A 27,826-nucleotide genomic window follows, 5' to 3' on the forward strand; every position below is an offset into this window, starting at 1 on the left:
GTATCCCCTAATAGTGCCACTCCTTGGGCCAAGCATATTCAAACCACTATAGTAGTCATAGGCCAGTGTTGTAAATAGTAACTTTAAGATGTTTTAAATGAATTTCTCTCATACAAACTTTTCAATTTCTTGATGTTTTCCTTTTTTCCCCCGTGTTTTTAAATAGGCATATTAACATCAGTATTCGCTTCGGAAATGACCTTTCAGATGCTATGCAAGTGTTGGATGAAGGGTCGTTTACTACTCTATCATCTTTGAATGAATTAGAGAAAATTTGGGCTGAATATAATGTTGCTCAGGAGAAGATCCAAACTTGTCCTAATGAGGTAGGTTAAAAATTTTCTCTTTTATGTTTTTGTTGTTGTTGTTTTTAAATCTGTTGAATCTTTTAAGAAAGCAGAGAGTCTGATACTGTAGTGACACTTTATTTACATAAAATGAGTGTTTAGCTTAAGAGAAAGTTAGACTAGGTAATTGGCAACTGGATACATTGTTTAAAAATATTTTCCCGTTCTGTGTGCATATTTAATATTTGAATTCCCTTGGAAATCTGATAAAATGTTTCAACCATGTTAATAGTCAGTATTATTTACTATAAATATTCCTTTTGTATCTTTATTAGGAAGACTAAAACACCCAGTGAGAACTCTTACAACTGGGTACATCCTTCAGGGCTCTAAGAAGCTAAACCCATGGAGGACTCAACAGAAATACTGGCTTTTGAGGGCCTCATATGAGATTTTAACTAGGGTGACTTCTAAACCTGCTAACATGGACCTTCCATTTTCATCTGAGTAGTATGTTTTATGTTACTACAGTATCAGAATCTGACACATTATTATATACTGACTATATACTATATTATTATCATATATATTATTATACTTCCACAGTGTTGGGAGGTAGTTTATGTGAAGGGAGGAGTAGCATGAAGACTGATGTCTACCTAGGAATTGTATACTTTTTTTTTTTTAAAGGAACAAGTTCCCCATGGTAAAAATAGTAGCAAAAAATGAGCTTAGCAGGATTGTTGAACTTAAATGTTATATTTTATTGTAGTATTAAGTTTTAGAAATCACTATTGTCCATATAGGTGAATGTGTGAAATTTTCTTTTCTTCAGAATGAAGGTAATATTTTGATTGCCGAAAGAAATGAAGTGCAACAGAAGCTGTTCATGGCTGTAGATGTTTTCATTCTGGAAGTAGATGAGTTGCCACTTGATAAACGCTTAAAAACATTGCAGGTTGGAATTAAGATATACATATGTATTTTAAAAAATTTATTTATTTACATCCCAAATACTGCCTCCCTCATAGTCCCCTCTCACAAAATCCCTCCCCTTCTCCCCTCCCCTTTGCTTTTGAGATGGTGGGCCCACCCAATGGGTTCCTCCCCCCCCCCCCATATCAAGTCTCTGCAGGATTAGGCACATCCTCTCCCACTACAGCTCTTGGTTTTGTTGATTTTTTTGTATTGTTCTGTTTTTTAATTGATTTCAGCCCTGAGTTTGACTATTTCCTGATGTGTACCCATCTTGGGTGTGTTTGCCTCTATTTGTTGTAGAGCTTTCAGATGTGCTGTGACGTTGCTAGTATGAGAGCTCTCCAGTTTTCTTTATGAAGGCACTAAGTGCTGTGATTTTTCCTCTTAGCACTGCTTTCATTGCGTCCCATAAGTTTGGGTACATTATGCCTTCATTTTCATTGAATTCTAGAAAGTCTGTACTTTCCCTCTTGGCTTCTTGTACATTTATAACCATCTCTTTCTTTAGGTTATGGAAATTTTCTTCTATGATTTTGTTGAAGATATTTTCTGGCCCTTTGTCCTGGGCATTGTCTTCCTCTTCTTTGCAGTTAGGAGTTGCTTTATAGTTATGTTTATTTAGCAGGCAGAATAGTACTGGGTTTCCGCCAGGGTAATGTTCTTTCTAGTTTCTGGTTCTTGGCTTCATTAGTTAAATAGTGTCAGCTGTAAGTTTCACTTACCGGGTGGTTCTTAAATCCAACTAAAAGATAGTTGATTATTCCCATAATATTTATGTCATTGTTGTAACAGTATATCTTGCAGGCAGGTTGCTGTTGTAAGTTACAGGGTTTATTTTCTTCTCTTGTCGTGTATAACACCTTCTATGATCATGAATGCTAGTTAATAGTGGTGAAGCTTCTAGTTGGGCACCAGCTTGATTTCTCCATGTTTGAACACATACGTAAGTAGTGCCTTTAGCAATCGAGTCTTCATCATGTTGTGGAGGGCAACCAAAACATTGGAAATAACTTGTAATGTTTGTGGGGTCTGTGGACACCTTTGGTCAATGACGGCAAGATGTAGCTCATTTCTGGTATTAGTTTTTTTTTTTTTTGGTATAATAATATCTAGTTGGGGCATTGCCTTTCCCTTTACATGGTGACTCCATTAAACTCTTTATTCCTTTATAACACTGTATTCTAAATCATCTTTCTTGGAAGATCCCCTTCTCCCCTTTTGTCACCAAGGAGCTACCTCTGTTGATACTCTAAATGGAATATCTAAAGCTCAAAAGTTAACATCCAAACATAAAACATGCAGTGCTTGTGTTTCTGGGTCTGGGTAATAGCACAAAGGATGATTGTTTCTAGCTTCGTACATTTATCTGCAAATTTCATAATTTAATTTTTGAACAGTTTAATAATGTTCCATTGTATAAATGAACTATAGTTGCCTTGTCTATTCATTAATTGATTGACATTTGGGCTATTACCAATTTTTGGCTATTATGAATAGAGCATCAATGAGCATGGCTGAGCAACCATTTCTCTGATAAGATATAGAGTTCTTTGGGTGTGTGCCTAAGAGGTGTATAGTTAGATTGTATAGTAGATCTATTTTATCCTTCTAAGAAACCTTCATACTTTTTTTCATAGTGGTTTATACTAGTGTGCACTCTCATCTGCAGTAAAGAAGTGATCCTCTTCCTTGACACTCTTGCTAGTATCTACGGAGTTTTGTGTGTTAATTTTGTATTCTGCTACTTTGCTGAAAGTGTTTATAAGTTGTAAATGTTTCCTTGTTCAGTCTTTAGGGTTTTTATGTGTAAAATCATATCATATGCTAACGAGGATAGTTTGACTTCTTTGTTTCCTATTTGTATCCCCTTGATTTCCTTTAGTTGTCCTATTGGTTTAGCTAATACTTCAAGTACTATATTGAATAGGTATAGAAAGAGTTGGCATCCTTGTCTTATTGCTGATATTAGTGAAAATGTTTTGAGTTTCTTTCTAATTAGGTTGAGCTTGGCTGTTTGCTTGCTGTAAATCACCTTTATCATGTTGATGTATGTCCCTTGTATCCCTGGTCTGTCTGTCCAGGAGTTTTATCATGGATGGGTGTTGAATTTTGTTAAAGGCCTTTTTTGTATCTAATGTGATGATCATGTAGTTTTTGCCTTTTAGTTTGTTTTTGTGATGGATTATGTGTATTGATTTATGTATTTTGTATCATCCCTGCATCTCTGGAATGAGATCTTCCTGATCATAGTAGGTAATGAAGTGTTTTTGATGCATTCTTGAATTTGGTTTGTATTTTATTGATAGTTTTTGCATCTATGTTCATAGGGTGTATTAGTATGTATATGTATGTATATGTATTTTGAAGGTCTAGTTGACTTTTTTAATTGGAAGACTTTTTTTTTTTTTTTTACAAACACTGTACATCATAAGCTTTATAAGGACCAAAGAATACATTCGGCTACACGGTCTTCAGTCCAGTAGGTTCTGGTGCTCTTGCTCACAGTCCTCAGTGGAGACACTTCAGGATTTGCCACTGAGCACATTCTCCAGGGCTCTGGTTCCCTCATCAGCACTCAGATTGTTCAGAGACACATTCCTTTCTTGGCCAAAAGCATAGTGGGCCCAGAGCTTGGGCTGTACCTCTGAACATTCTCGGACTAGGGTGTGCCTTGAAATTCCTCACACCCTGGCTGAAGAACGCTGGCATAAGTGCATGTGAATCTCACACAGCCCCAGCTTTTCATGGACTGCTTGGCCAGCAGTGGTGGCCTCCGTTTTTGCTAGCAAAGGAGCTCCCAATACATTGGGAGATTTTTAATTATGCTTCTGTTTCATTAGGGGATATGGAATGGATCTGTTTAAATCAATTATTTTCATCTTGATTTAATTTTGGCAGTTTTTATATACCAAGAAATGCATCTATATCTTTTAGGTTTTACAGCTTGTGGAATACAGATTTTTAAAATATGTCCTTGTGATTTGTTGAATTTCCTGTGTGTCTCTTCTTTTAATGTCTCCCTTTTCATATCTGATTTTATTAATTTGAATCTTCTCTCTTTTGGACAATTTGATAATTTGACTGAAAATTTGCCAATCATGTTTTTCCCCCCAAAGAACCAAGTTTTATTGACATACTATTCCTGGACTAAAATGCATCCATTCTACTGTACTGACTACTGTGCATATAGTGTGACCCGTTTACCTAAACTTTGAAAAGGTGACTGTGAAGGTCTAGAACACTTCCAGTACGTTACTCTAGGTGTTGTGAACATTTTATATGTGCTGTATAGGTTATACGAAATGTATGCAAAGTTTTGTTCAATAAATTATCTTATTTAACCTTTTCATTTTAAATTTTTGATTCTGGTAATATTTTAAAACATAGACACATCGTGCAACTGTAAAAAGTATTTTCTCTGAGCTTAAGTTTATAAACTTTTTTAAATTAGATTTTTATTTTTAACTATTCCTATTATTTTAAAATAAAACTTTATATTATTTTATATAGGTTTATTATAAAATACTTTAACTATTCTATTAGATTTTTACTTTAATTTTAGCCTAAATGATTTTTATTGCAAACTGATAAATACACAATATCCTAGATATATACAGAATCTTAATTGTGAATACCACTGTCTTCCACTTCCCTATCTTGTCTCCCAGGAAGGTCTTCATTTAGATAACAAAAGGCATAGGACTGTTTATCATCTTTGCTAACAGTGCCACCTTCTGAAGGACTGACTCCTCTCTGAGTAGTCTCTGAGGTGGTTTTATAGTTAACTGTTCTAAACAGAAAGCATTTACTGTTTAAAAAATAAAAGGAGAGGATAGTAATTCATAAGATAGTAATACTTTTGACTCGTAATATTTAAAACAAACACTGTATATTTGTATAAAAGTATTTTCTTTAAACTATAAGCTTAGGTAACAGTTTTTTTCATTTTCACTCTTACCTAATTGGAAGCACAATAGGTCTTCTCAGAGAAATTCCACCAGAGATGTGTCAGTACTGTGTCATGAGACTGTGGCATCATCATGAAGTAGCTGGAGTTTTTAATCTTAGGGGACTGCCATTACATATGCAGTTGGTCCTCGAATGAGATGACTGTGTATACCCAAGTTCTAATCTTTATCTAGGCTTAGTATTTGGTTTGATTAGTGCATCATTTTTAAAGTTTTTTTTTTTTCTATTTGACATCTGTCTTAGGTTTATTTAGCTCAAAATACTTCAGTATTTCAGAGTTTGAGATTATTGTACTCATAGATATAATATACTTCAAATTATTTTCTTTTTAATCACTCTATAACATGACTTTTTTCACTTTTGTATTTTGGGATAAAATTTTAGTTTTATTTAAACATTCTCTTCCTAGTTTTATTTTTGTTAGTATTATATATATAAACCTTAAATCTTTTCTTTTTAAAAAATAATTCTTTGCCTTACAGAAACTTTGCAATTTTATGAAGTCCCATTTGTCAATTCTCGATCTTAGAGCATATGCCATTGGAGTTCTGTTCAGGAACTTTTCCCCTGTGCCCAAGTATTCGAGGCTTTTCCCCACCTTCTCTTCTATTAGTTTCAGTGTATCTGGTTTTATGTGGAGGTCCTTTATCCACTTAGATTTGAGCTTTGTACAAGGGGATAAGAATGGATCAATTTTCATTCTTCTACATGTTGTCCTCCAGTTGAACCAGCACCATTTGTTGAAAATGCTGTCCTTTTTCCACTGGACAGTTTTAGCTCCTTTGTCAAAGATCAAGTGACCATAGGAGTGTGGGTTCATTTCTGGGTCTTCAATTCTATTCCATTGATCTTCCTGCCTGTCTCTGTACCAATACCAGGTAGTTTTTATCACTATTGCTCTGTAGTACAGCTTGAGGTCAGGGATGGTGATTCCTCCCGAAGTTCTTTTATTGTTGAGAATAGTTTTCGCTATCCTAGGTTTTTTGTTATTCCATATGAATTTGAGAATTTCCTTTTCTAACTCTGTGAAGAATTGAGTTGGGATTTTAATGGGGATTGCATTGAATCTGTAGATTGCTTTTGGCAAGATGGCCATTTTTATTATATTAATCCTGCCAATCCATGAGCATGGGAGATCTTTCCATCTTCTGAGATCTTCTTCAATTTCTTTCTTCAGAGACTTGAAGTTCTTGTCATACAGGTCTTTCACTTGCTTGGTTAGATTCACACCAAGGTATTTTATATTATTTGCAACTATTGTGAAGGGTGTCATTTCCCTAATTTCTTTTTCAGTCTGTTTATCTTTCATGTAGAGGAAGGCTACTGATTTGTTTGAGTTGATTTTATAACCAGCCACTTTGCTGAAGTTGTTTATCAGGTTTAGGAGTTCTCTGGTGGAAGTTTGGGGGTCACTTAAGTATACTATCATATCATCTGCAAATAGCGATATTTTGACTTCTTCCTTTCCTATTTGTATCCCTTTGACTTCTTTTTGTTGTCTAATTGCTCTGGCTAAGACTTCCAGTACTATATTGAATAGGTAGGGGGAGAGTGGGCAGCCTTGTCTAGTCCCTGATCTTAGTGGGATTGCTTCAAGTTTCTCTCCATTTAGCTTGATGTTGGCTACTGGTTTGCTGTAAATTGCTTTTACTATGTTTAGGTAGGGGCCTTGAATTCCTGATCTTTCCAAGACTTTTATCATGAAGGGATGTTGAATTTTGTCAAATGCTTTCTCAGCATCTAGTGAGATAATCAGGGGTATAGAGCTTAACAAAGAATTTTCAACAGAAGAAACTCCAATGGCCGAGAAGCACCTAAAGAAATGCTCGGCATCCTTAGTCGTCAGGGAAATGCAAATCAAAACAACCCTGAGATTCCATCTCACACCAGTCAGAATGGCTAAGATTAAAAACTCAGGTGATAGTAGATGCTGGCGAGGGTGTGGAGAAAGAGGAACACTCCTCCATTGTTGGTGGGACTGCAAGATGGTGCAACCACTTTGGAAATCAGTGTGGCGGTTCCTCAGAAAATTGGACATAGCATTACCCGAGGATCCAGCTATACCACTCCTAGGCATATACCCAGAAGGTGCTCGAACATATAATAAGGACATATGCTCAACTATGTTCATAGCAGCCTTATTTATAATAGCCAGGAGCTGGAAAGAACCCAGATGTCCTTCAACTGAGGAATGGATTCAAAAAATGTGGTATATTTACACAATGGAGTATTACTCAGCTATTAAAAACAATGAATTTGAGAGGTTCCTAGGTAAATGGATGGAACTAGAAATTATCATACTGAGTGAGGTAAGCCAATCACAAAAGAACACACATGGTATTCACTCACTGATTATTGGATATTAGCCCAGAACCTTAAAATGCCCAAGATGCAACTCACAGGCCACATGAAGTCCATAAAGAATGAAGACCAAGTGGGGGTGATTCGGTCCTTCTTAGAAGGAGCAACAAAATACTCAAGGGAGCAAATATGGAGACAAAGCGAGGGACAAAAACTGAAGGAGGGGCCGTCTGAAGACCTTTCCACCTGAGTATCCATCCCATGTGCAGTCACCAAAGGTAGATGCTGATGTGGAAGTCAGGAAGTGCATGCTGATAAGAGCCTGATATGGATGTCTCCTCAGAGGTCTTCAAGAGTCTGACATATTCAGAGGCAGATGCTCACAACTAGCCATTGAAGTGATCATGGGGTTCTCAATGGAGGAGTTAGAGTGAAGACTGAAGGAGCTGAAAGGATTTGTGGCCCCATGAGGAGAGCAACAATACCAACCAACCACAGCTCCCAGGGTCTAAACCACCAGCCTGGGAGCACTTATGGAGGGATCCAGGGCCTTAGCTGAATATATAAGAGTGGAGGGCCCTGCTGGGCACAGGTGGAAGATGAGATCCTTGACCTCATGAAGGCTGGACGCCCCAGGGGGTGGGAGTTTTGAGGGTGGGGAGGTGGGAGTGGGGGGGTAGATAGAGGTTACATCCACAAAGAAGAAGGAGGAGGTGTGAGGGGATTGGGGGTTCCTGGGTGGGTGGGGGATGGGGTAAGGGGACAACATATGAAATGTAAATAAAACATCCAATAAAAAAATTCAAAAAAAAATAATTCTTCTTTTTAAACAAACGTGTTAAAAAGACCCCTAAAACTTTAAAAAAGTTAACTCAACAAAGCTTTTATCCAGGGACCTTTTGTGTGTGTGTGTGTGGCAAGGTTGGTATGTTGGAACATATTGTTGTTATGGAGCTTAGTCTGGGCTTGAACTTGGGATATTCCAAGAATATACTACCACATCCAGCTCTATATCCACTTTTTGAGTTGTCTTATAGCTAACACACTAATGTATCAACTTTTTAGAGTCAAACATACATTTGTCTTTTAATTGGTAGCTTAATTGACCATATGTTTATAATTACTGTTTGATTAGAACTCATTTCTGTGGTCTTAGTTTTGTAGCTTTGTCAAGTTTTCGTCACTGTTTTTATTTTTATTGATATCTTCCCATTGTGTCTTTATTTCTTTCCCTACAATCACCAGCAGAACAGCCAGCCACCATTGTCTGGGACTTCAGTCACTGGTTATTCTGTGTATTATATGTTACAGTTAAACAATACAGTTAATACAGTTAAATAAAATAGTTTTCTATTTTGTGTTTCATAATTTGTTTGGCATTTTTTTGTCTTGCATATGTGGAAATTTTCTGTAAGAAAGCTTTTAAAGAGGTCTTTTTGGAATAAGCTTTATAGGTATTAAATGCTTTAGGGGATCTTATTTCAGTTTCTCATGTAAAAAATTGTTTTGCTCTTTATGAAGTACTAGCCCTGAAAGCTCTTTTTCCTTTAGAATCTTGATAATAATAACCTATTGTCTTTTTATTTTTATAACTATTGTCATCAGCCTAGTTTTTGTTCTTCTGTGATCGTTTTTCCCATATGGAAACTTAGAAATGACTGATTTTGTTCCTAAACTGCATTAAAACAAGTTAAGAGTTTGATTTAATCTGAATCATTTTAGTCTGAAGTTTCATGTCTAACTCTAAGGAATACTTGATAAATACTTCTCCCTGTCCAATTTTCTTTCACTGTGTTTATTTAAACTTAGTTTTAGAAAGTGCGTCTATGGGAATTTATGGAGGTATGCATTCTGGTACTATGATGCCGACTAAACTAGAAAGTGCCTCTGTTACTCACATGTCATTCTTTTTACTTGTCCTGAAGATTTCATGTTCCCATGTGACTGTAAGCTCCACATACACGTCCGCATATGATCCATCAGCTCCTTCCTTCTGGTGCTATTCCTTTTCTATACTATGAAAGGAAGAGTAGGCACATAAAGTTCTCATCTTGAAACCATTAGATGCTGGAGTACAGTCTATCTCCCACTTACATAACTGATCATTAATGTGATACTAAGCACTGACTATTTTCTGTCTTTCTGGGGGGTGGTTCTTAGGATTTTGTGATAAAAATTTACTACACTCTTCTTTTGTTCTTGTTAGCATTTTTAGAGTTTGACTCCTAGAAAAAGCCAGCAGATTGTTGGCTGAGTTCTGGTTCTCTTCTAGTTCTTTTAGGTACTTACATTTTTATTATTTTTACTTACTTGGAATTATTTGCACATTTTGTTGTGTTTTTTTTTGTAGTTTTCATTTTTAAAAGTTGGATATTTTATTTTTATTTCAAATGTTATTCCTTTTTTCACTTCCCACCCCCACCCCCCCAATTCCCCTATCTCTTCCCCCTCCTCCTGCTTCTATGGTGTTTTGTTTTTACTTACAAATGTTTTGGAAATTTCCATATCAGAACAAACACTTTAACTGTATACTTAAAGTCATGGAAGAGACATTTTCACTCAGTTAAAAATCTAAGAATATATTTCTTCCAATTTATGATTAATTAAATAATATAGTCAAAAGCAGTTACTTCCTAGTTTTGTTTTAATAGCTCTATAATAGCTTTTATTTATAAATTTCATTTTCCTTTTATTGAAAATATATGTTTTGCTGGGCGGTGGTGGTGCACGCCTTTAATCCCAGCACTTGGGAGGCAGAGGCAGGCGGATTTCTGAGTTTGAGGCCAGCCTGATCTACAGAGTGAGTTCCAGGACAACCAGGGCTACACAGAGAAACCTTGTCTTGAAAGAACCGAAAAAAAAAAGAAAATATATATTTTTCTCACATAATATATCCCGATTACAATTTCTCATCCCTCTACTCTTCCTAATTCCTTCCTACCTTCCCTCCCATCTGGATCCATCCCGTTTCTTTCTAAGAACATGCTTCTAAGGGATGATAAAATAATAAAAATAAAAGAAGACAAAGCAAAAACTAAAACATTGGAATAGAACAGAATAACCAAACAGACAAAAAAAAAAAAAAACCGGCACAAGACACAGAGACCCACTCATTCATACACTTAGGAATCCTATAAAAACTCTTTAAAATAGAAGTCAATAAATACTCAATGGACCAGTAGGATAAAAAGATAAAAGAAAAAACATAAATAAAATAATTATTTGATAAGAAAAAGCCCTGACACAGCATTCTGAGACAAGGAACTTCCAGAAATGCTGTTGAGTTCCTCTTCTGTTGGCATCTACTGTTGTGCATGTAGCTTATCCTTAAAAGTTGATTGGTTCCCCAGTGAGATTGTCTAAAGAAAACTAAATTTTCATTTGCAAGCAGCTACCAATTACAAATAGCTTCTGGCTTAGGGATGGGGGGACATGTGTCTACTTCCATTCAGCCCTAGGACCCCATCTGGTTCAGACCTGTGCAGGCCTTATACATGCTCCCTCAGTCTCTGTGTGTTCGCATGTCTGTCAGTCCTATTGGTTTAGAGTGTCTTGTGTCTCTTGATGTCCGCCTATCCCATCTGACTCTTAGACCCTTTCTGCCTTCTCTTCTGCAGGGTTCCTGCTTCCCTGAGGGGAAGAATTTGATGGAGACATTACATTTAGGGCTGACTGTTCTAAGGTCTCTGATTCCCTTCATACTGTCTGGCTGTGGGTCTCTGTATTTATTCCTCTCTGCTTCAGGAAGAAGCTGCTCTGATGGTGGTTGAGCAAGGCACTGATCTATGAGTGTAGTAGAATCATTAGGAGTCATTTTATTGCTCTGTTAAAAAAAAAAAAGAACATTAGTATTTGGTTTTATCCAAGGTCCCAGGGACATCTGGTCTCAGGTGCTTGGTCATACAAGCTGTGTCAGGTTTGAGTTCCATCTCATCGAGTGAGCCTTTAGTCATAGATATTGGTTGGTCACTCCCACAAGCTTTGTGCCATCATTGCACTAGCAGAAGCAGTGGTACTGTCAATTAATGTAGTTAAAGCTGTTATACCAGCAATAATCAAGCCCACTATCCTCTTGCTTCTGCTTAAAGCCTGACTCACTTCTTCCAGTACTTACAAGTTTTTTCAGAAAACCAAGGTTCTGTAATACTCAGGGCAATAAGACAAAAGCTGGTTGATAGATCCCCGTAACAGACATGCCAGGTTTCAACAAACTAACACAGTTAGAAAGTGTATAATCAATGCAGCTTACAATAAATACTTTACAGTAAACAAAAGTAATTTTAACTTGACAATTAAAAGAGCCTTAACACATTCACTAACACTTGTTTGAAATCCAGATCCTGTCCCAACTTTATCTCTTGCTAACATTCCAAGTATGTCTCTGAAAATGTCCAGATCCAGCCTTTCAAATGAAGACTATTATTTCCAATATTGGATTGATTTCTAGATCAGTACATGATTGAGTTCAAATAACTGGTCACATTTAAGAAAACTACAAGAGTCATTGTAACTTTTTTTTTTTGATTCTCTGTCCCACAAGGTCTAAAAACTTAAGGCAAGGCAGCTTGTTCCATCAGGGGTATAGGTAAGCAATGGTGAGTAGGGAACTTATGTCCAATACAGCTTCCCAGTCAGCATTGTCAGGGTACTCAGCAAGCTCACAGGTCAGCATCATTCTTTGTCCCAGCATCAGCATGTCTCACTGTCGCTCTGGCAGCCACCATACTCCTTCAGCGTCCTGCAGAAAAAAACACAAACATGCCCTCTTCCCCATCTTAGATAACTGATCGGGAGCATGCTATATGCCAGTAAGTGGATCCCTCCTTTTCACCTGTGCATAAGTATGCCTAGTTGTAGGATGCCATAGACATTCAACAGAAAGTTCCTTGGTTCCATTTTTTTTTAAAAAATTTAAAATAAAAAGAACATATTTTAAATAGCGTTGTGGTGTACAGGGATATACCTCCCCCTTTATTTTATGAAGATATTGTTTTAAAGTTCCATGGACCCTGTCCACAATACCTTGTCCTTGAGGATTATAAGGAATCCCAGAAATATGGATAATATTAAATTGTTGACAAAAAGTCTCAAATGCTCAACTGCAATAGCCAGTTACATTTTCTGTTTTTTTTTTAATTGGATATTTTATTTATTTACCTTTCAGATATTATCCACTTTCCCGATTCTCTCCCCATACCCCTTATCCCATCCCCCCTCCTGCTACTTCTATGAGGATGTGCCCCTATCCATCTACCCATTCCTGCCTCCCTGCCCTCGAATTCCCCCACACTGGGGCATCCAGCCTTCCCAGGACCAAGGCCCTCCTCTCCTACTGATGCCTGAGAAGGCCATCCTCAACTACATATACAGCTGGAGCCATGGGTTCCTCCATTTGTGTTTCCAGGCTGGAGGTTTAGACCCTGGGAGCTCTGGTTGCTTGGTATTGTCGTTCTTCCTATGGGGCCGCCAGCCCTTTTAGCTCCTTCAGTCTTCTGTCTAACTCCTCCATTGGGGACCCCGTGATCATTCAATGGTTAGCTGTGAGCATCCGCCTCTGTATTTGTCAGGCTCTGGCAAACCTCTCAGGAGACAGCTATATCAGCTTCTATCAGCATGCACTTTCTGGCATCCACAACAGTGTCTGTATTTGGTGACGGCACATGGGATGGGTCCCCAGGTGAGGCAGTCTCCAGAGGATCCCTCCTCCAGTCTGCTCCACACTTTGTCTCTATATTTGCTCCTGTGAGTATTTTGTTACTCCTAAGAAAGACTGAAGCACCCACACTTTGGTCGTCCTTCTTCTTGAGCTTCACGTGGTCTGTAAGTTGTATCTTGGTATTGTGAGCTTTTAGGCTTATCAGTGAGTGCATACCATGTGTGTTCTTTTGTGATTGGGTTACCTCACTCAGGATGATATTTTCTAGTTCCATCTATTTGCCTAAGAATTTCATGAATTCATTGGTTTTAATAGCTGAGTAAAACTCCATTGTGTACTTTGTGTACAAAATGTACCACATTTTCTGTATCCATTCCTCTGTTGAAGGACATCTGGGTTCTTTCCAGCTTCTGGCTATTATAAATAAGGCTGCTGTGAACACAGTGGAGCATGTGTCCTTGTTATGTGTTGGAACAACTTTTGGGTATATGGCCAGGAATCGTATAGCTGAGTCCTCAGGTAATACTATGTCCAATTTTCTGAGGAACTGCCAGACTGATTTTCAGAGTGGTTGTACCAGCTTACAATCCCACCAACAATGGAAGAATATTCCTCTTTCCCCACATCCTCACCAACATCTGCTAACACCTGCATTTTTGATCTCAGCTATTATGGCTGGTATGAAGTAAAATCTCAGATTTGTTTTGATTTGCATTTCCCTGATGACTAAGGATGTTGAACATTTCTTTAGGTGCTTTTCAGCTATTCAAGTTTCCTCAGTTGAGAATTCTTTGTTTAGCTCTGTACCCCATTTTTTAATAGGGTTATTTGGTTGTCTGGAGTCTATTTTCTTGAGTTCTTTGTATACATTGGATATGAGCCCTCTATTGGATGTAAGATTGGCAAAGATCTTTTCCTAATCTGTTGGTTGCCATTTTGTCCTATTGACAGTGTCCTTTGCTTTGCAGAAGCTTTGCAATTTTATGAGGTCCCATTTTTCAATTCTTGATCTTAGAGCATAAGCCATTGGTGTTCTGTTCAGGAACTTTTCCCCTGTGCCCATGTATTCAAGGCTCTTCCCTACTTTCTCTTCTATTAGTTTCAGTGTATCTGGTTTTATGTGGAGGTCCTTTATCCACTTGGACTTGAGCTTGGTACAAAGAGATAATTATGGATCAATTTGCATTCTTCTACATGCTGACCTCCAGTTGAACCAGCACCATTTGTTGAAAATGCTGTTTTTTTTTTCCACTGGATGATTTTAGTTTCTATGTCAAAGATCCAAGTGACCATAGGTTAATTCCTGGGTCTTTAATTCTATTCCATTGATCTACCTGCCTGTCTCTCTACCAATAACATGCAGTTTTATCACTATTGCTCTGTAGTACAGCTTGAGATCCTGGATGGTATTTCCCTGACAAGTTCTTTTATTGTTGTGAATAGTTTTCACTACCCTGGGTTTTTTGCTATTCCAAATGAATTTGCTCTTTCTAATTCTATGAAGAATTGAGTTGTAATTTTGATGGGGATTTCATTGAATCTGTAGATTGTTTGCAGCAAGGTGGCCATTTTTTACCATATTAATCCTGCCAATCCATGAGCATGGGAAATCTTTCCATCTTCTGAGATCTTCTTCAGATTCTTTCTTCAGAGACTTGAAGTTCTTGTCATACAGATCTTTCACTTGCTTGGTTAGATTCATACCAAGGTAGTTTATATTATTTGTGACTATTGTGAAGGCTGTCATTTCCCTAATTTCTTTCTCAGCCTGTTTATTCTTTGAGTAGAGGAAGGCTACTGATTTGTTTGAGTTGATTGTATATCCAGCCATTTTACAGAAGTTGTTTATCAGGTTTAGGGGTTCTCTGGTCGAAGTTTTGGGGTCACTTGAGTGTACTATCATATCATCTGCAAATAGTGAAATTTTGACTTCTTACTTTCCTATTTGTATCCCTTTGACCTCCTTTTGTTGCCTAGTTGTTCTGGCAAGACTTCCAGTACTATATTGAATAGGTAGGGAGAGAGTGGGCAGCCTTGTCTGTCCCTGATTTTAGTGGGACTGCTTCACATTTCTCTTCATTTAGTTTGATGTTGGCTACTGGTTTGCTGTATATTGCTTTTTACTATGTTTAGGTATGGGCCTTGGATTCCTGATCTTTCCGAGACTTTTACCATGAAAGGGTGTTGAATTTTGTCAAATGCTTTCTCAGCATCTAGTGAGATGATCATGTGGTTTTCTTCTTTGAGTTTGTTTATATAGTGGATTACTTTGATGGACTTCCATATATTGAACCATCCCTGCATTCCTGGGATAAAGCCTACTTGATCATGATGAATGATTGTTTTGATCTGTTCTTGGATTTGGTTTGTGAGAATTTTATTGAGTATTTTTGCATTGATATTTATAAGGGAAATTAGTCTGAAGTTCTCTTTCTTTGTTGGGTCTTTGTGTGATTTAGGTATGAGCGTAATTGTGGCTTTATATAACAAATTGGGTAGTGTTCCTTCTATTTTTTGTGGAATAGTTTAAAGAGAATTGGTATTAGGTCTTTGAAGGTCTGATAGAATTCTGCACTAAAACCATCTAGTCCCAGGCTTTTTTTTTCTTTTTGGTGGGGGGACTTTTAATGACTGCTGCTATTTTTTTTTTTAGGGGTTATGGGATTGTTTACATGGTTTGTCTGCTCCTGATTTAACTTTGGTACCTGGTATCTGTCTAGGAAATTGTCCATTTCCTCCAGATTTTCCAGTTTTGTTGAGTATAGGCTTTTGTAGTAGGATCTGATGATGTTTTGAATTTCCTCAGTTTCTGTTGTTATGTCTCCCTTTTCAGTTCTGAGTTTATTAATTTGGATTCTGTCTCTGTGGCCTCTGGTTAGTCTGGTTAAGGGTTTATCTATCTTGTTTATTTCTCAAAGAACCAGCTCCTGGTTTTGTTGATATTTTGTATTGTTCTTTGTTTCTATTTGGTTGATTTCAGCCCTGAGTTTGATTATTTCCTGCCATCCACTCTTCTTGGGTGTATTTGCTTCTTTTTGTTCTAGAGCTTTCAGGTGTGCTGTCTAGTTGTTAGTGTATGCTCTCTTCAGTTTCTTTTTGTAGGCACTTAGAGCTATGAGTTTTCCTCTTAGCACTGCTTTCATTGTGTCCCATAAGTTTTAGTATGACGAGCCTTCATTTCCATTAAATTCTAAAAAGTCTTCCCTGATCAAGTTATCGTTGAGTGTTGTTCAGTTTCCATGTGTATGTGGGCTTTCTATTGTTTTTGTTGTTATTGAAGACCAGTCTTTGTCCATGGTGATCTGATAGGATGCATGGGATTATTTCAATTTTTTTGTATCTGTTGAAGCCTATTTTGTGACCAGTTATATGGTCAGTCTTGGAGAAAGTACCATGCGATACTGAGAAGAAGGTATATTCTTTTGTTTTAGGATAAAGTGTTCTATACATATCTGTTAAACCCATTTGGTTCATAACTTCTCTTAGTTTCATTGTGTCTTTGTTCATTTTCTGTTTCCATTGATCTGTCCATTGTTGAGAGTGGGGTGTTGAACTCTCCCACTGTCATTGTGTGAGGTGCAATGTGTGCTTTGAGCTTTAGTAAAGTTTCTTTTATGAATGTGGGTGCCCTTGCGTTTGGAGCATAGATGTTCAGAATTGAGAGTTCATCTTGGTTGATTTTTCCTTTGATGAGTATGAAGTGCCCTTATCTTTTTTAATAACTTTTGGTTGAAAGTCAATTTTATTTGATATTAGAATGGCTACTCCAGCTTGTTTCTTGGGACCATTTGCTTGGATAATTGTTTTCCAGCCTTTTACTCTGAGGTAGTATATGTCTTTGTCACTGAGGTGTGTTTCCTGTATGCAGCAAAATTCTGGGTCCTGTTTACATAGCCAGTCTGTTATTAGAGGTGGAGTTATGTTTGTGTGGCTATCTTCTTTTAAGTTAACTAGAAAAAGCAAGATTGCTTTCTTGCTTTTTCTGGGGTATAATTTCCTTCCTTCTGTTGGAGTTTTCCCTCCATTATCCTTTGTAGGGTTGGATTTGTGGAAAGATAGTGTATAAATTTGGTTTTGTCATGGAGTATCTTGGTTTCTCCATCTACAGTAATTGAGAGTTTTGCTGGGTATAGTAGCCTGGGCTGCCATTTGTGTTCTCTTAGGGTCTGTATGACATCTGTCCAGGATCTACTGGCGTTTTATAGTCTCTGATGAGAAGCCTAATTCTGATAGGTCTGCCTTTTTATGTTACTTGACCTTTTTCCCTTACTGCTTTTAATATTCTTTCTTTGTTTTGTGCATTTGGTGTTTTGATTTTTATGTGATGGGAGGAATTTCTTTTCTGGTCTAGTCTATTTGCAGTTCTGTAGGCTTCTTGTATGTTCACGGGCATCTCTTTCCTTAGGTTAGGGAAGTTTCTTCTATAATTTTTTTTTTTTTTTTTTGGTTTTTCGAGACAGGGTTTCTCTGTGTAGCCCTGGCTGTCCTGGAACTCACAGGGTAGTCCAGGCTGGCCTCGAACTCAGAAATCCGCCTGCCTCTGCCTCCCAAGTGCTGGGATTAAAGGCGTGCGCCACCACGGCCCGGCTCTTCTATAATTTTGTTGAAGATATTTACTGGCCCTTTAAGTTGGGAATCTTCACTTTGTTCTATACATATTATCCTTAGGTTTGGTCTTCTCATTGTGTCCTGGATTTTTTGGATGTTTTGAGTTAGGAGCTTTTTGCATTTTACATTTTCTTTGACAGTTGTGTCAATGTTTTCTCTGGTATATTCTGCACCTGAGATTCTCTCTTCTGTCTTTTGTATTCTGATGGTGATGCCTACATCTATGACTCCCGATCTCTTTCTTAGGTTTTCTATCTCCAGGGTAGTCTTCCTTTGTGATTTCTTTATTGTTTCTACTTCTAGTTTTAGATCTTGGATGGTTTTGTTCAATTCCTTCACCTGTTTGGTTGTGTTCTCTTGTAATTCTTTAAGGGATTTTTGTTTCCTCTTTAAGGGTGTCTTCTACCTGTTTATCTGTGTTCTTCTGCATTTCTTTAAGGGAGTTATTTATGTTCTTCTTAAAGTCCTCTATCATTCTCATGAGAAGTGATTTTAAATCAGAATCCTGCTTTTCCAGTGTGATGGGGTATTCAGGACTTGTTATGGTGGGAGAACTAGGTTCTGATGATGGCAGGTTACCTTGGTTGCTCTTGCTTATATTCCTGTCTTGCCTTTTGCCATCTGAATATCTCTAGTGCTACCTGCATTCACCATCTTTGACTGGAGCCTGTCTTTCCTGTTATCTTGGTTATGTTAGAACTTCTCTGAGTCCAGCTGCCTCTGCGATCCTGTGATCCTGTGATCCTGGGTGTAAGAGCTCCTGGGAGTCACTCTGCCTCTGAGATCCTGAAATCCTGGTGTGACCAATCTCCTGAGATCCTGTGATCCTATGTTCTTGGGTGTGTTAGAGCTCCTGGGAGTCCAGCCTCCTCTGGGTTTTGGGGGATTGGGTGCAGAGCTGATGCTCATGGTCTGCTCAGGGCACCAGTGCAGACTGGAAGGACGGAGTATAAGTTTTTAAAGTATGTTCTTTTGATTCTCTGAATTTCTGTGCTTGTTGTTATGTCTCCCTTTTTATTTATAATTTAGTTTATTTGGATATTTTTCTCTTTGCCTTTTAGTTATATTTATATATTTTTAAAAGATTAGGCATTCAACATTATGATATTCTATGTTTTGAATCATAACATAATGTTTAAATCCTAACATTGTCTTTAGGATTTAGCAGCTTCTTTAGAATCAGTGTATGGAAAGGCCAAAGAAGGAGCTAACTCTGAAGAAATACTTAGAAAGTTTTATGACTGGCAGTGTACCAGAAGAGAGGAGTTTGCCAGTATTAGGAGTGAGACAGAGGATTCTCTGCAGCATCTTGTAGCATGGTTCCAGAGCAGCCAGAAGGTAAGCAGAGCTTCCAATTGGCAATGTTTGTGGAAGGAAGCAAAGATTGTATGTTTGTTCTAATTCTGTTTCTTCCTTGTTCAAAATGGAAATTATATGCTTCTAGCTATCAAAGTTAATTCTGGGCAGTCAGGATTTTTCATCACCATTGAGTTAGATTGTTGGTTTTATTATATAAAAAAATTCATCTTGCTTTTGTTTCCGTTTTTCTCTTTTCATTTGTATTAGTTACTTGCCTTAACTGCCAGTTCTAAGAATATTATGCTTATGCATCTTTTTTTGTTTTTGCATTTAAGATTTATGAGGGTGTATCCTTGTTCTTTTCCCAGAATTTTCTCTTTTTTTTTTGTTTTGTTTTGTCCATGGTATAGCTTTATGTGCTGCTTCAGGTACAGTGAATGCTAACTGAATTACTTAATTGAAATAATCTGATGTTTTTGTTTTTGTAAATAAGGTTTTTGATCTGTCTTTGGATGAACCACTGACTTCAGAAGACATGATTGGTAATATTGACGAAATTCTAGAGAAGACTGAGTCATGTGTCTGCAAAGAGCTTGAGTTGTCTCTCATTGTGAGTAATGATGCTATGTAGTATTAAATAGATTTTGTTGGTTTTATAAGACTTGATTTTAGAAGTTGTTGCTGAGAGACAGTTTCTAAAAATAACAAAGTATTGAAGTTTTATATATTGCTTATTCGTTAATTTAAAATATTGATTGTCCTGATATCCTGTCAGAGAGCTTCAGAAATAATTCATGGTATAATTAGGATAACATTTTGCCTATGAGCATCCATTGATGCCAGTATTCTGTCTAGAAAAAGATTTGAGAAATAATTTGATATGATGAAGCAAAATCGAAGACATTTTCACTTTGAGTTTATTGTTTTAACCATTTTGTTGTTTATAATTTCATCTAGGAGCAAGGTGTCATAGACAAGGAGATTATTTTAAGTACATACAGTCAAGTGCTGCAAAAGATCCATTCTGAGGAAAGGTTCATTGCCACCTTGCTATCCAAGTATAACGACAGTGTTGAGGTTGGATTTTGCCTTCTCTGATTTGTTTGATGAATTGATATTTTGTGTTTTTTACTTGTCGGATTTTCTCAAGTAGTTTAATATCCAGTGTGCTAGTTAGTACTCCTAGAAAAAATGGTATACCATTGTGGTCTGGTATATAGTTGACTTTACTGTAGAATGTGAATGGTCATTTTGTTGGTAATATCCATTTCACTGAATCTTGGAATATTCGAGTTTTTTTCGAACTTAAAATATCTTTGTCATCATTTTCTGTGTAGCATATTTACTATAGGAAATTTACTATAAACAGAAGTTTGAGAAATAAAAATATTGTTTTTAATGCTTTTGAGTGTAAGAGATAGCTATACAGATTGTGAATGGGTACATTCATTCACATTTATGAAAACACACATATGCTTTGCATTTCATTGTCTCATGACAGTATTTTTGATAACTTTATAGTATATTATGAACATTTTCCCATATGATAAATGATTTTTTACTGTTCTATTGAATGATTTTCATTCTTGCATAAATATATAATGTTATTTAAACTTATCATGTTGGATGTTGAGGTTGCTTCTGTTTTTTTACCATATAGATAATGCTTTATGTATCTTTAAACATAACTTTATACATAATTAAAACTACCTTTCATTTACTTGATGTAATTGTCATCCTGGAGGCTTGCTGCTGAATAAGCTCACCCTTTCTAGCTCTTTCTGAACTCTGGCTTTTTCAACTCATCTGCTTTGGCTCAAATTCCTCTCCAAGCTGACTGATTTAATCTGGCTTCTCTCAACTTCTCACTGAATTACTCTGTGTGGCCTCAAACTAACTCAGGCAGTTATTCTACTCTTCTGACTCCTTCTCATTCACTGGTGCATTCTGTTTTCAACTGTGTCTAGCTTGTTCTCTTTGCAACCTATATGTAAAACACTAAAAACCCCGGCCTCCTCTCTCTCTTTCTGCCTTCTCTTAAGCAGACTCTCTTTCCTCTCCATTCTCTTGAGAGTTGGGCTTATCCTACCTCTGACTCATTTTGCCAAACCTTTCTTTGATTCATCACTTTGCCCCTCAAACTAGAAGTCACTTTCAAACATGACTGCTTCCTTTTACCAGGTTCGATATATATCTTCTCAGATTCTTACAATTTATAATTTTTAAGTTAAAATGAATGAACATTATGAAACTTGATACATATTATCAAACCACTTTTGAGAAGAATCATTTCAGCTTAGACTCTCATTGTAAATTTCATTATGTATTTATGTTAGCAGTATGTGTCTAATTTCATGTCTCAGTTGAATTGAAGAGTATTTCCTTTGGTACCTTGAGCACCAAACCTTCTAAACAGAAATATGGACAGCTAGGAAAATCAGTTGATAACATTGCTTTTTTAGAAAGTTTATGGAATATTCTTAATATTTACTCTAAACCCAGGTACTCATAAAAATAATGATGTTTGGTGACTGTTGTTTCATATGTTGAAAATGTGGTAATTTTTTCTCTCATGTAGTTTAAAAATCAGATCATTGACTGTTTAAATAAGAGCCCCAGTGTGGATTACTTGCTATCCATTAAGAAGACACTGAAAGGCTTAAAAGCTCAACTGAGATGGAAATTGGTTGAGAAGAGTAATTTGGAAGAAGTAAGGAAAAAATTCTTTTAGCTAATTTGTTCACTTTGGTTGAACTATTTTATAAAGCCATGTATAAATACACTCTCTAAAACCAGAGAACCATTGTATTCATATTTTGTTATGTACTTTGATAGTTTTAAATTTTCATTTTAATTATATTATTTAGTGTATATGTGTGAATGTATGAGTGTGTATCACTGTGCACATGTAGATGCCAGAGAATAACTTGGGAGGGTCAGTTCTTTCTTTCCACCATGTGTATCTCAGGAATTGAACTCAGGTCTCTTGATTAGAGACAAGTTCCTTTACCCACTGAGCAATCTTACAGGTCCAGTATTTTATCTTTTTATCTTTGTATATGGAAATAAATTTGAGTGACATTTATACTGAATACATGTCTCCCATGTAATTAAATATTTAAAAAATTGAGTGTTTTACATTCATACATTGAGTTTTTTTTAGTAATACAAAAATTGTAGAATAAAATTTTAATGCTTTATTTCCTCTGGACTGTTAGAATGTCTAATAAAAACTTACTATATTTAGGTAGTAGAATATTTTCCCAAAGGTTGGGTTCCTTTGTGTGTGTGTGTGTACATACATGTATGTGTGTTCATAGATACATGGAGGTCCAAGGACAGCCTTGGGTGTCATTCTTCAGTCACTGTCCCCTTTATCTTTATTTTTTGGAGCTAGTGTGTTACTGGCTTGGAGCTCACCAGGTAGGTTAGGCTGAACCCTAAGAAACCGCAGTCTCTTTGTCTCTAGAGTAGTAATTAAAGGTTCACACTCTTTGCTTCTCCTTCTTTTTCTTTTTTAAATACGAGATTGAATTTAGATCCTCTTACTTATAAGGCAAGTATTTATTGGTTGAGTCCCATCTCCAAAGGTAGAATTTTGTGATAAAGTAATTTTAAACAGCATGGTCACTTTGTAACCTTATTTTTAATACTGGATATAAAACTTTATTGCAAGTTTTAAAAGTTGTTTTCACATCATACTAGAGCTGAAGGGATTAGGATTTTCTAATTTTGACTAACCTTCTTTCTTAGGCATGAAGTTTTGTGAATAAATTAGTAATTCTATAAATTTTCTTGGGGATTTTATTTAAATACAGAAGAGATCTGAAGTATGTCTTTATCCAACTTGATATCTCTATTCCTCTTCTTAGATTTAATTGGAAGCAAAGTGGGAGCTATTCTAAAACTAATTGCAGTTTAAGAGGCTTCCTGCTTTATTATATTCTAGATTGTGGAAAAGATAGTCTTTTTCAGTCTTACTTTTCAATTATTAGAGAAGTATATCAGCTGAAATTGGGCGCATTCAGTTTACAAGTTAGACATATCTAACTTTTTAAGGCATTTATACCTTTTGAGGCTACTTATTTACTACCATTCCATTGAACGCATATGGAACATTTCTAAATCATAGATTTTCTCAAAGTAGATAATTTAGAGAGTCATTCATCATTTTGTTGAGTGTGCTTTTAAAAATCTTACTTCAGGTAAAAATTTCACAGAATCCAATTCAGTTGCTCTTCTTAATACTTAAGATTGAAGTTAGTTGTTTTTATCTTCAAGAAGATGTACAGGAACTTAAAAATGTTTAATAATATTTTATATTTAAATACATTTTTATAGTTTAGGGAAAAGTTAGTGTTAAAATGGATTTATTTAATGTTAGAAGACCATACTGAAAGATGCATAAGAACTGCACAGACTGATTTACTATGGAAATTGCATTAGTTCTTAGAGGAAGACTTATTTTCATTCTAGTATAATAATCTTGTTGACTACTTTTTTTCTCTGATAAAGTCTGATGACCATGATAGAACTGAAATTGAGAAAATAAAGCAAGAAATAACTCAGTTGCGCAATAGTGTCTTTCAAGAAATTTATCATGAGAGGGAGGAATATGTAAGTATTTCTTTGAAAATTTAAATTATATTTTACTCAGGAAATTGAATTTAAAGTCACAGATTTCATATAACCATACACTAGAGGTATATCTTGGCATAATAATGTTCACATGATTTTGCAAGTTAATTTCATATGATAAAAATTCATGAGAATTCTACCAATGAGGAAATTTCAGGTTATCATAAAGAAGAAAAATCAGTTGTCATATTCTCAGTGGTAAAAGCAGTAAGTTAAAATTAAAGTTCCTGATAGTTGTTTTTCTGCTTATTTTAGAATTTAGCTTGTAGCACACACACTTTTGCATTATTTTTGTTATTTAACACATGACAGAAATTCTCACAGATTTACATGAACACCCTTTTAGCTTGAGAAGCAACAAAAACATGAGTGGAGCGGCTTGATCCACCTGAGAGATGTAACCAGAAAGGCCATACCATCGTCTCCACTCTCCTCCTAAGTTCTGTGGCCTTAGAAAGTCAGCAGTCTATGTTTTCTTCACAGTGGGAAGAAGACTGCATTTTATGTCTGAGAGAAATTATAAGGAAGAGTTAGTTAAGGGACAGTTGCTCAAAGTAAAAATAGCATGTAAATAATAGACATTTTAAGTACAATTTATGTGCCACGATTCAATATATGTATCTCTGGCATACCTTTGAATCTTTTACTAAAATCTGGTAAATGTTTAGAAGTTTTCTTTAGTAAACATGTTGATACATGACTTTTCTCTATAAAGTTTTCAGTTTTCTCATTTGCTTCAAAATGCTTTATGTAAACTTACATACTTATTTTTTATCTCATGGCTTTTAGGATTTTCTTCTTAAATTAAGCAGCCATTTAAAAAATGTTATTATATTCTTAATATTTTGAGAAATGACAGTTTATTATTAAGATTACAATATTTTCTTTTTTATCTTACTCTGAATATGAAGTGAGATATGTTTTGCTTGATAGTTTTGAAGCAGAAGTAAAATATTAAAGATTAGATACTTTATTAGAGGTAAAGAGGCAGATGGAAATATATTTTCCTGAAAAGCAGCATGCTACAGTTGAATGCATGATGATCTATAATAAAAATACTTTCTAACTTTAGGAGAAGCTGAATAGCTTGACCCAGAAATGGTTCCCTGAGCTGCCTCTGCTGTATCCTGAAATAGGATTGCTTAAGTATATGGTAAGCTTTGTTTCCCCTGAGAATTGCCACCATTCAGAGAATGTAAAAACATGGTTATGTTTATATCATTTCAGTGTCAGATCTATGCTATCATTTCTATGAAAATGCTCCCAATAAGTATTTAAAAGGGTTATTTGAACTGTTCCTCAAGACTGTCTTAAGTCAAATAGTTTAAAGTAGAGATATTGATGTGAGCTTTGTTTCCTTGGCAAGCAGGACTCACAAAAGCCAGGAGATTAGTCCATTAAAAAACTCAAAGAAGAATTAAGAATTAACTTTGTAGGGAGAGTTATCATATCCCTGGTGGTGATAAAGAACTGAATGAAGCACCGTTATTCTCTGATTTTTAAAATTGCGCCCTAGACACCTTGGGTTCCAGAATCCAGCATTTAAAGGTTCTTAATATAGAATGGCATAATATTTGAATATGTGTTTTTGTTTTTGATTTATGAAAAGGGTCTTGGGAAACAGCCTGGGCTAACCTTGAACTTGTCATCCTCCTTGGACCCTGCTGTGAGTTCTAGGATTACAGACTTGAGTGACCATGTTCTGTTTTCCCAGTATACTTTAAAATCATATCTAGAATACTTATAATATCTAGTAAGATACAAGTTTTACATAAATTAACTACCATATAGTGTTTAGGAAATGCATGATAAACCCTTGCATTTTGTGCAGATATAATTTTGAATATTTTCACTTGTAATTGATTGGATACAAGGAAGCAGAATCCACAGATAGAGAAGATAATTGTGTTTATTTTTTGAGACTGTCATTAGTGCATGGCCAGGCTTACAATTCAGTAGGCAGAGTGCTTGCTTGGCTTGCATAAATCTTTCCGTTTTCCAGCATTGCATAAAATGCATTTAGTGGCACACATCAGCAATCTCAGTACTTTGGAGATAGGGGCAGAAGGATCAGAGTTCAAGGCCAGCCTGGGCTACATGAGGCCCTGTCTCAAAAATGTGTTATTAAGTAATGGTAATAGCTAAAACAGTCTATAAAGAAATGTTGGTTTATGAGTTTATTTTCACAAATATGTAAGATTAAAGTTTCTTGAATTGCATTTGGTTATATAGCTTCATGGCTTCCAGTGCCACAAAAGCAAAAACATTCTTTAAGCAGTTATAAAGTCTTCTCATTTAAAAATGATGTGTGAACTAGGAATCATAATTTATTCATATAATCTCAGATTTTGGGAAACTGAGGCAATGGGATTGCCTTCAGTTTGAGGGCAATCTAGCCTGGATGACCTAAGTTCAGGATAGCCTGGGATACCAAGTGAGAGCTGCCTCAAAAACCCAAACACCAAACCAAAACAGTAAAAAAAAAAAAAAAAAAAAAAAGAACATTTCTCCCTGAGGCTAGTAACTCTATTTTTAGAGACTGTCTTGTGTGTCTGATAAACTATCCTTTATTCTTAATATTTAATACCCACCAATAAGTATAATAATAGAAGCTATAATGGGACAGTGACAGTAGTAGTTTCATCGAAATATGGATAGAGAAAATCTCACAAGATCTCACCTTAGATAAAAAGCTTCAGGAAGTTAATGACTCATGAAAGAGGGAAAAATCAATCTTCCCCAGGGATAAGTCCCTTGATGCTATTCTGTATAAAGCATTTAGCACTAAAAACATACACATGTAAGCAACAATGAATGGACTCATCAGGCTGTATTTATGTACTGATTTGTGTATGTGTGTAACAAATATTAAAAACAGAGGCTATGAATTTGAGAGTAGGGAGACGAAGGCTTTGGAGGGAGGGGCATGATGTAAATGCAGTACATGTATATGAAAATTTAAAAATAAGTTAAAAATAATCTGCTAAAGAAAAAACCTCATTTCAATGTAAACATATAAAAATGGTAGAATTAAAACTTTTGAAAATCCTTTCTACATTTAAGGACGTTAAGCAGGATAGTGCTGTCAGCATTACATCGTAGTCATAATTCTCAGATTTCTTATTGCTGTTCTTTAGCTACTTTTACTTGTTGTTAATTTTTTAAGGATATGTTTGAGATTTTTCAAGTAAGTATTGCAGTTCCTTTTAAGCTTGTCTTCTTAACCTCATTTGTTTCTACAATCTGGTCTAAATTTATAGCAGTGACTAAATGTCTGGCAATTACATAGCAGATAAAAGAAGTTCAAGAGCCAGGAATTAAAAAAAAAACCCTAAACTTTAATAAGCATTTTTTTTCTTTCTTAGTTTGGTGATCTACACTGCATTTAATACTATGCACCTAACCATATTGTGATTTGAAAGCCCTAAGTCATTTTCAATTATCTAAATGTAATAAAAATTTGTGTCTAGAATTCTGGTGGTCTTCTTACTATGAGCTTAGAGCGGGACCTTCTTGACACTGAGCCCATGAGGGAACTTAGCAGCAAGCGTCCTCTGGTGTGCTCTGAGGTTAATGGGCAGCCAGTTCTCTTAAAGGTAAGTTTAATTTCTGATCTATGGAAGTTTCAGAAGTATAAAGGAAGTTGTGACTTTACTTTTAAGGGAGAAAAGAAACCCACTATTTTTAAAGTCTGTAAGTTGACTAGTACGATGATTATGTTAGAGCTAATTTTGACTTTAAAGTTTCCCTTCTTTCCTTAATGAGTACTGTCTTTACAAGGGCTGTTAATTTTCTTTTTTGGGTTAACTTACTATATTTTGTCTAGTAGTCTTTAAAAATTTTTGTTTTAAGAAAAGATATTTCTTGAAAACTTACCTATATTGCCAACACAGTCTTGTGATGCTTAGTTTAAGGTTTTTTTTTTTAATGTGTATAAGTGTTTTGCGTGCATGTGTATCTTTGTTACATTATGTATGCCTGGCCATGTTTTGGTCAGAACAGGGCATTGGATCCTCTGCAGCTGGAGTTCAGACAGTTGTGGGCACCATGTGAGTGAGTGCTCAGATCCACCATGTGAGTGAGTGCTCAG

The 27,826-nt window shown here is 35.9% G+C and overlaps 1 protein-coding gene and 1 pseudogene across 1 annotated transcript in view; one reads left to right on the top strand and one right to left on the bottom strand.

The window, feature by feature from the left end:
* Stk31 (serine/threonine kinase 31) overlaps positions 1-27,826 on the top strand; it is a 77,291-nt gene that overhangs the window by 25,262 nt on the left and 24,203 nt on the right. Inside the window, exons 10-18 of the mRNA XM_028790075.1 lie at positions 167-326; positions 1,123-1,245; positions 18,958-19,137; positions 19,592-19,708; positions 20,056-20,175; positions 21,677-21,808; positions 23,614-23,715; positions 24,809-24,889; positions 27,207-27,332. Of these exons, the coding sequence (XP_028645908.1) occupies positions 167-326; positions 1,123-1,245; positions 18,958-19,137; positions 19,592-19,708; positions 20,056-20,175; positions 21,677-21,808; positions 23,614-23,715; positions 24,809-24,889; positions 27,207-27,332 (1,141 nt within the window). The remainder of the gene's footprint in view (positions 1-166; positions 327-1,122; positions 1,246-18,957; positions 19,138-19,591; positions 19,709-20,055; positions 20,176-21,676; positions 21,809-23,613; positions 23,716-24,808; positions 24,890-27,206; positions 27,333-27,826) is intronic.
* LOC114640957 lies at positions 3,788-10,498 on the bottom strand (annotated as a pseudogene).

This window comes from Grammomys surdaster, unplaced genomic scaffold, assembly GCF_004785775.1.
Source record: "Grammomys surdaster isolate TR1022 unplaced genomic scaffold, NIH_TR_1.0 125861, whole genome shotgun sequence".
Classification (NCBI taxonomy): Eukaryota; Metazoa; Chordata; class Mammalia; order Rodentia; family Muridae; genus Grammomys; species Grammomys surdaster.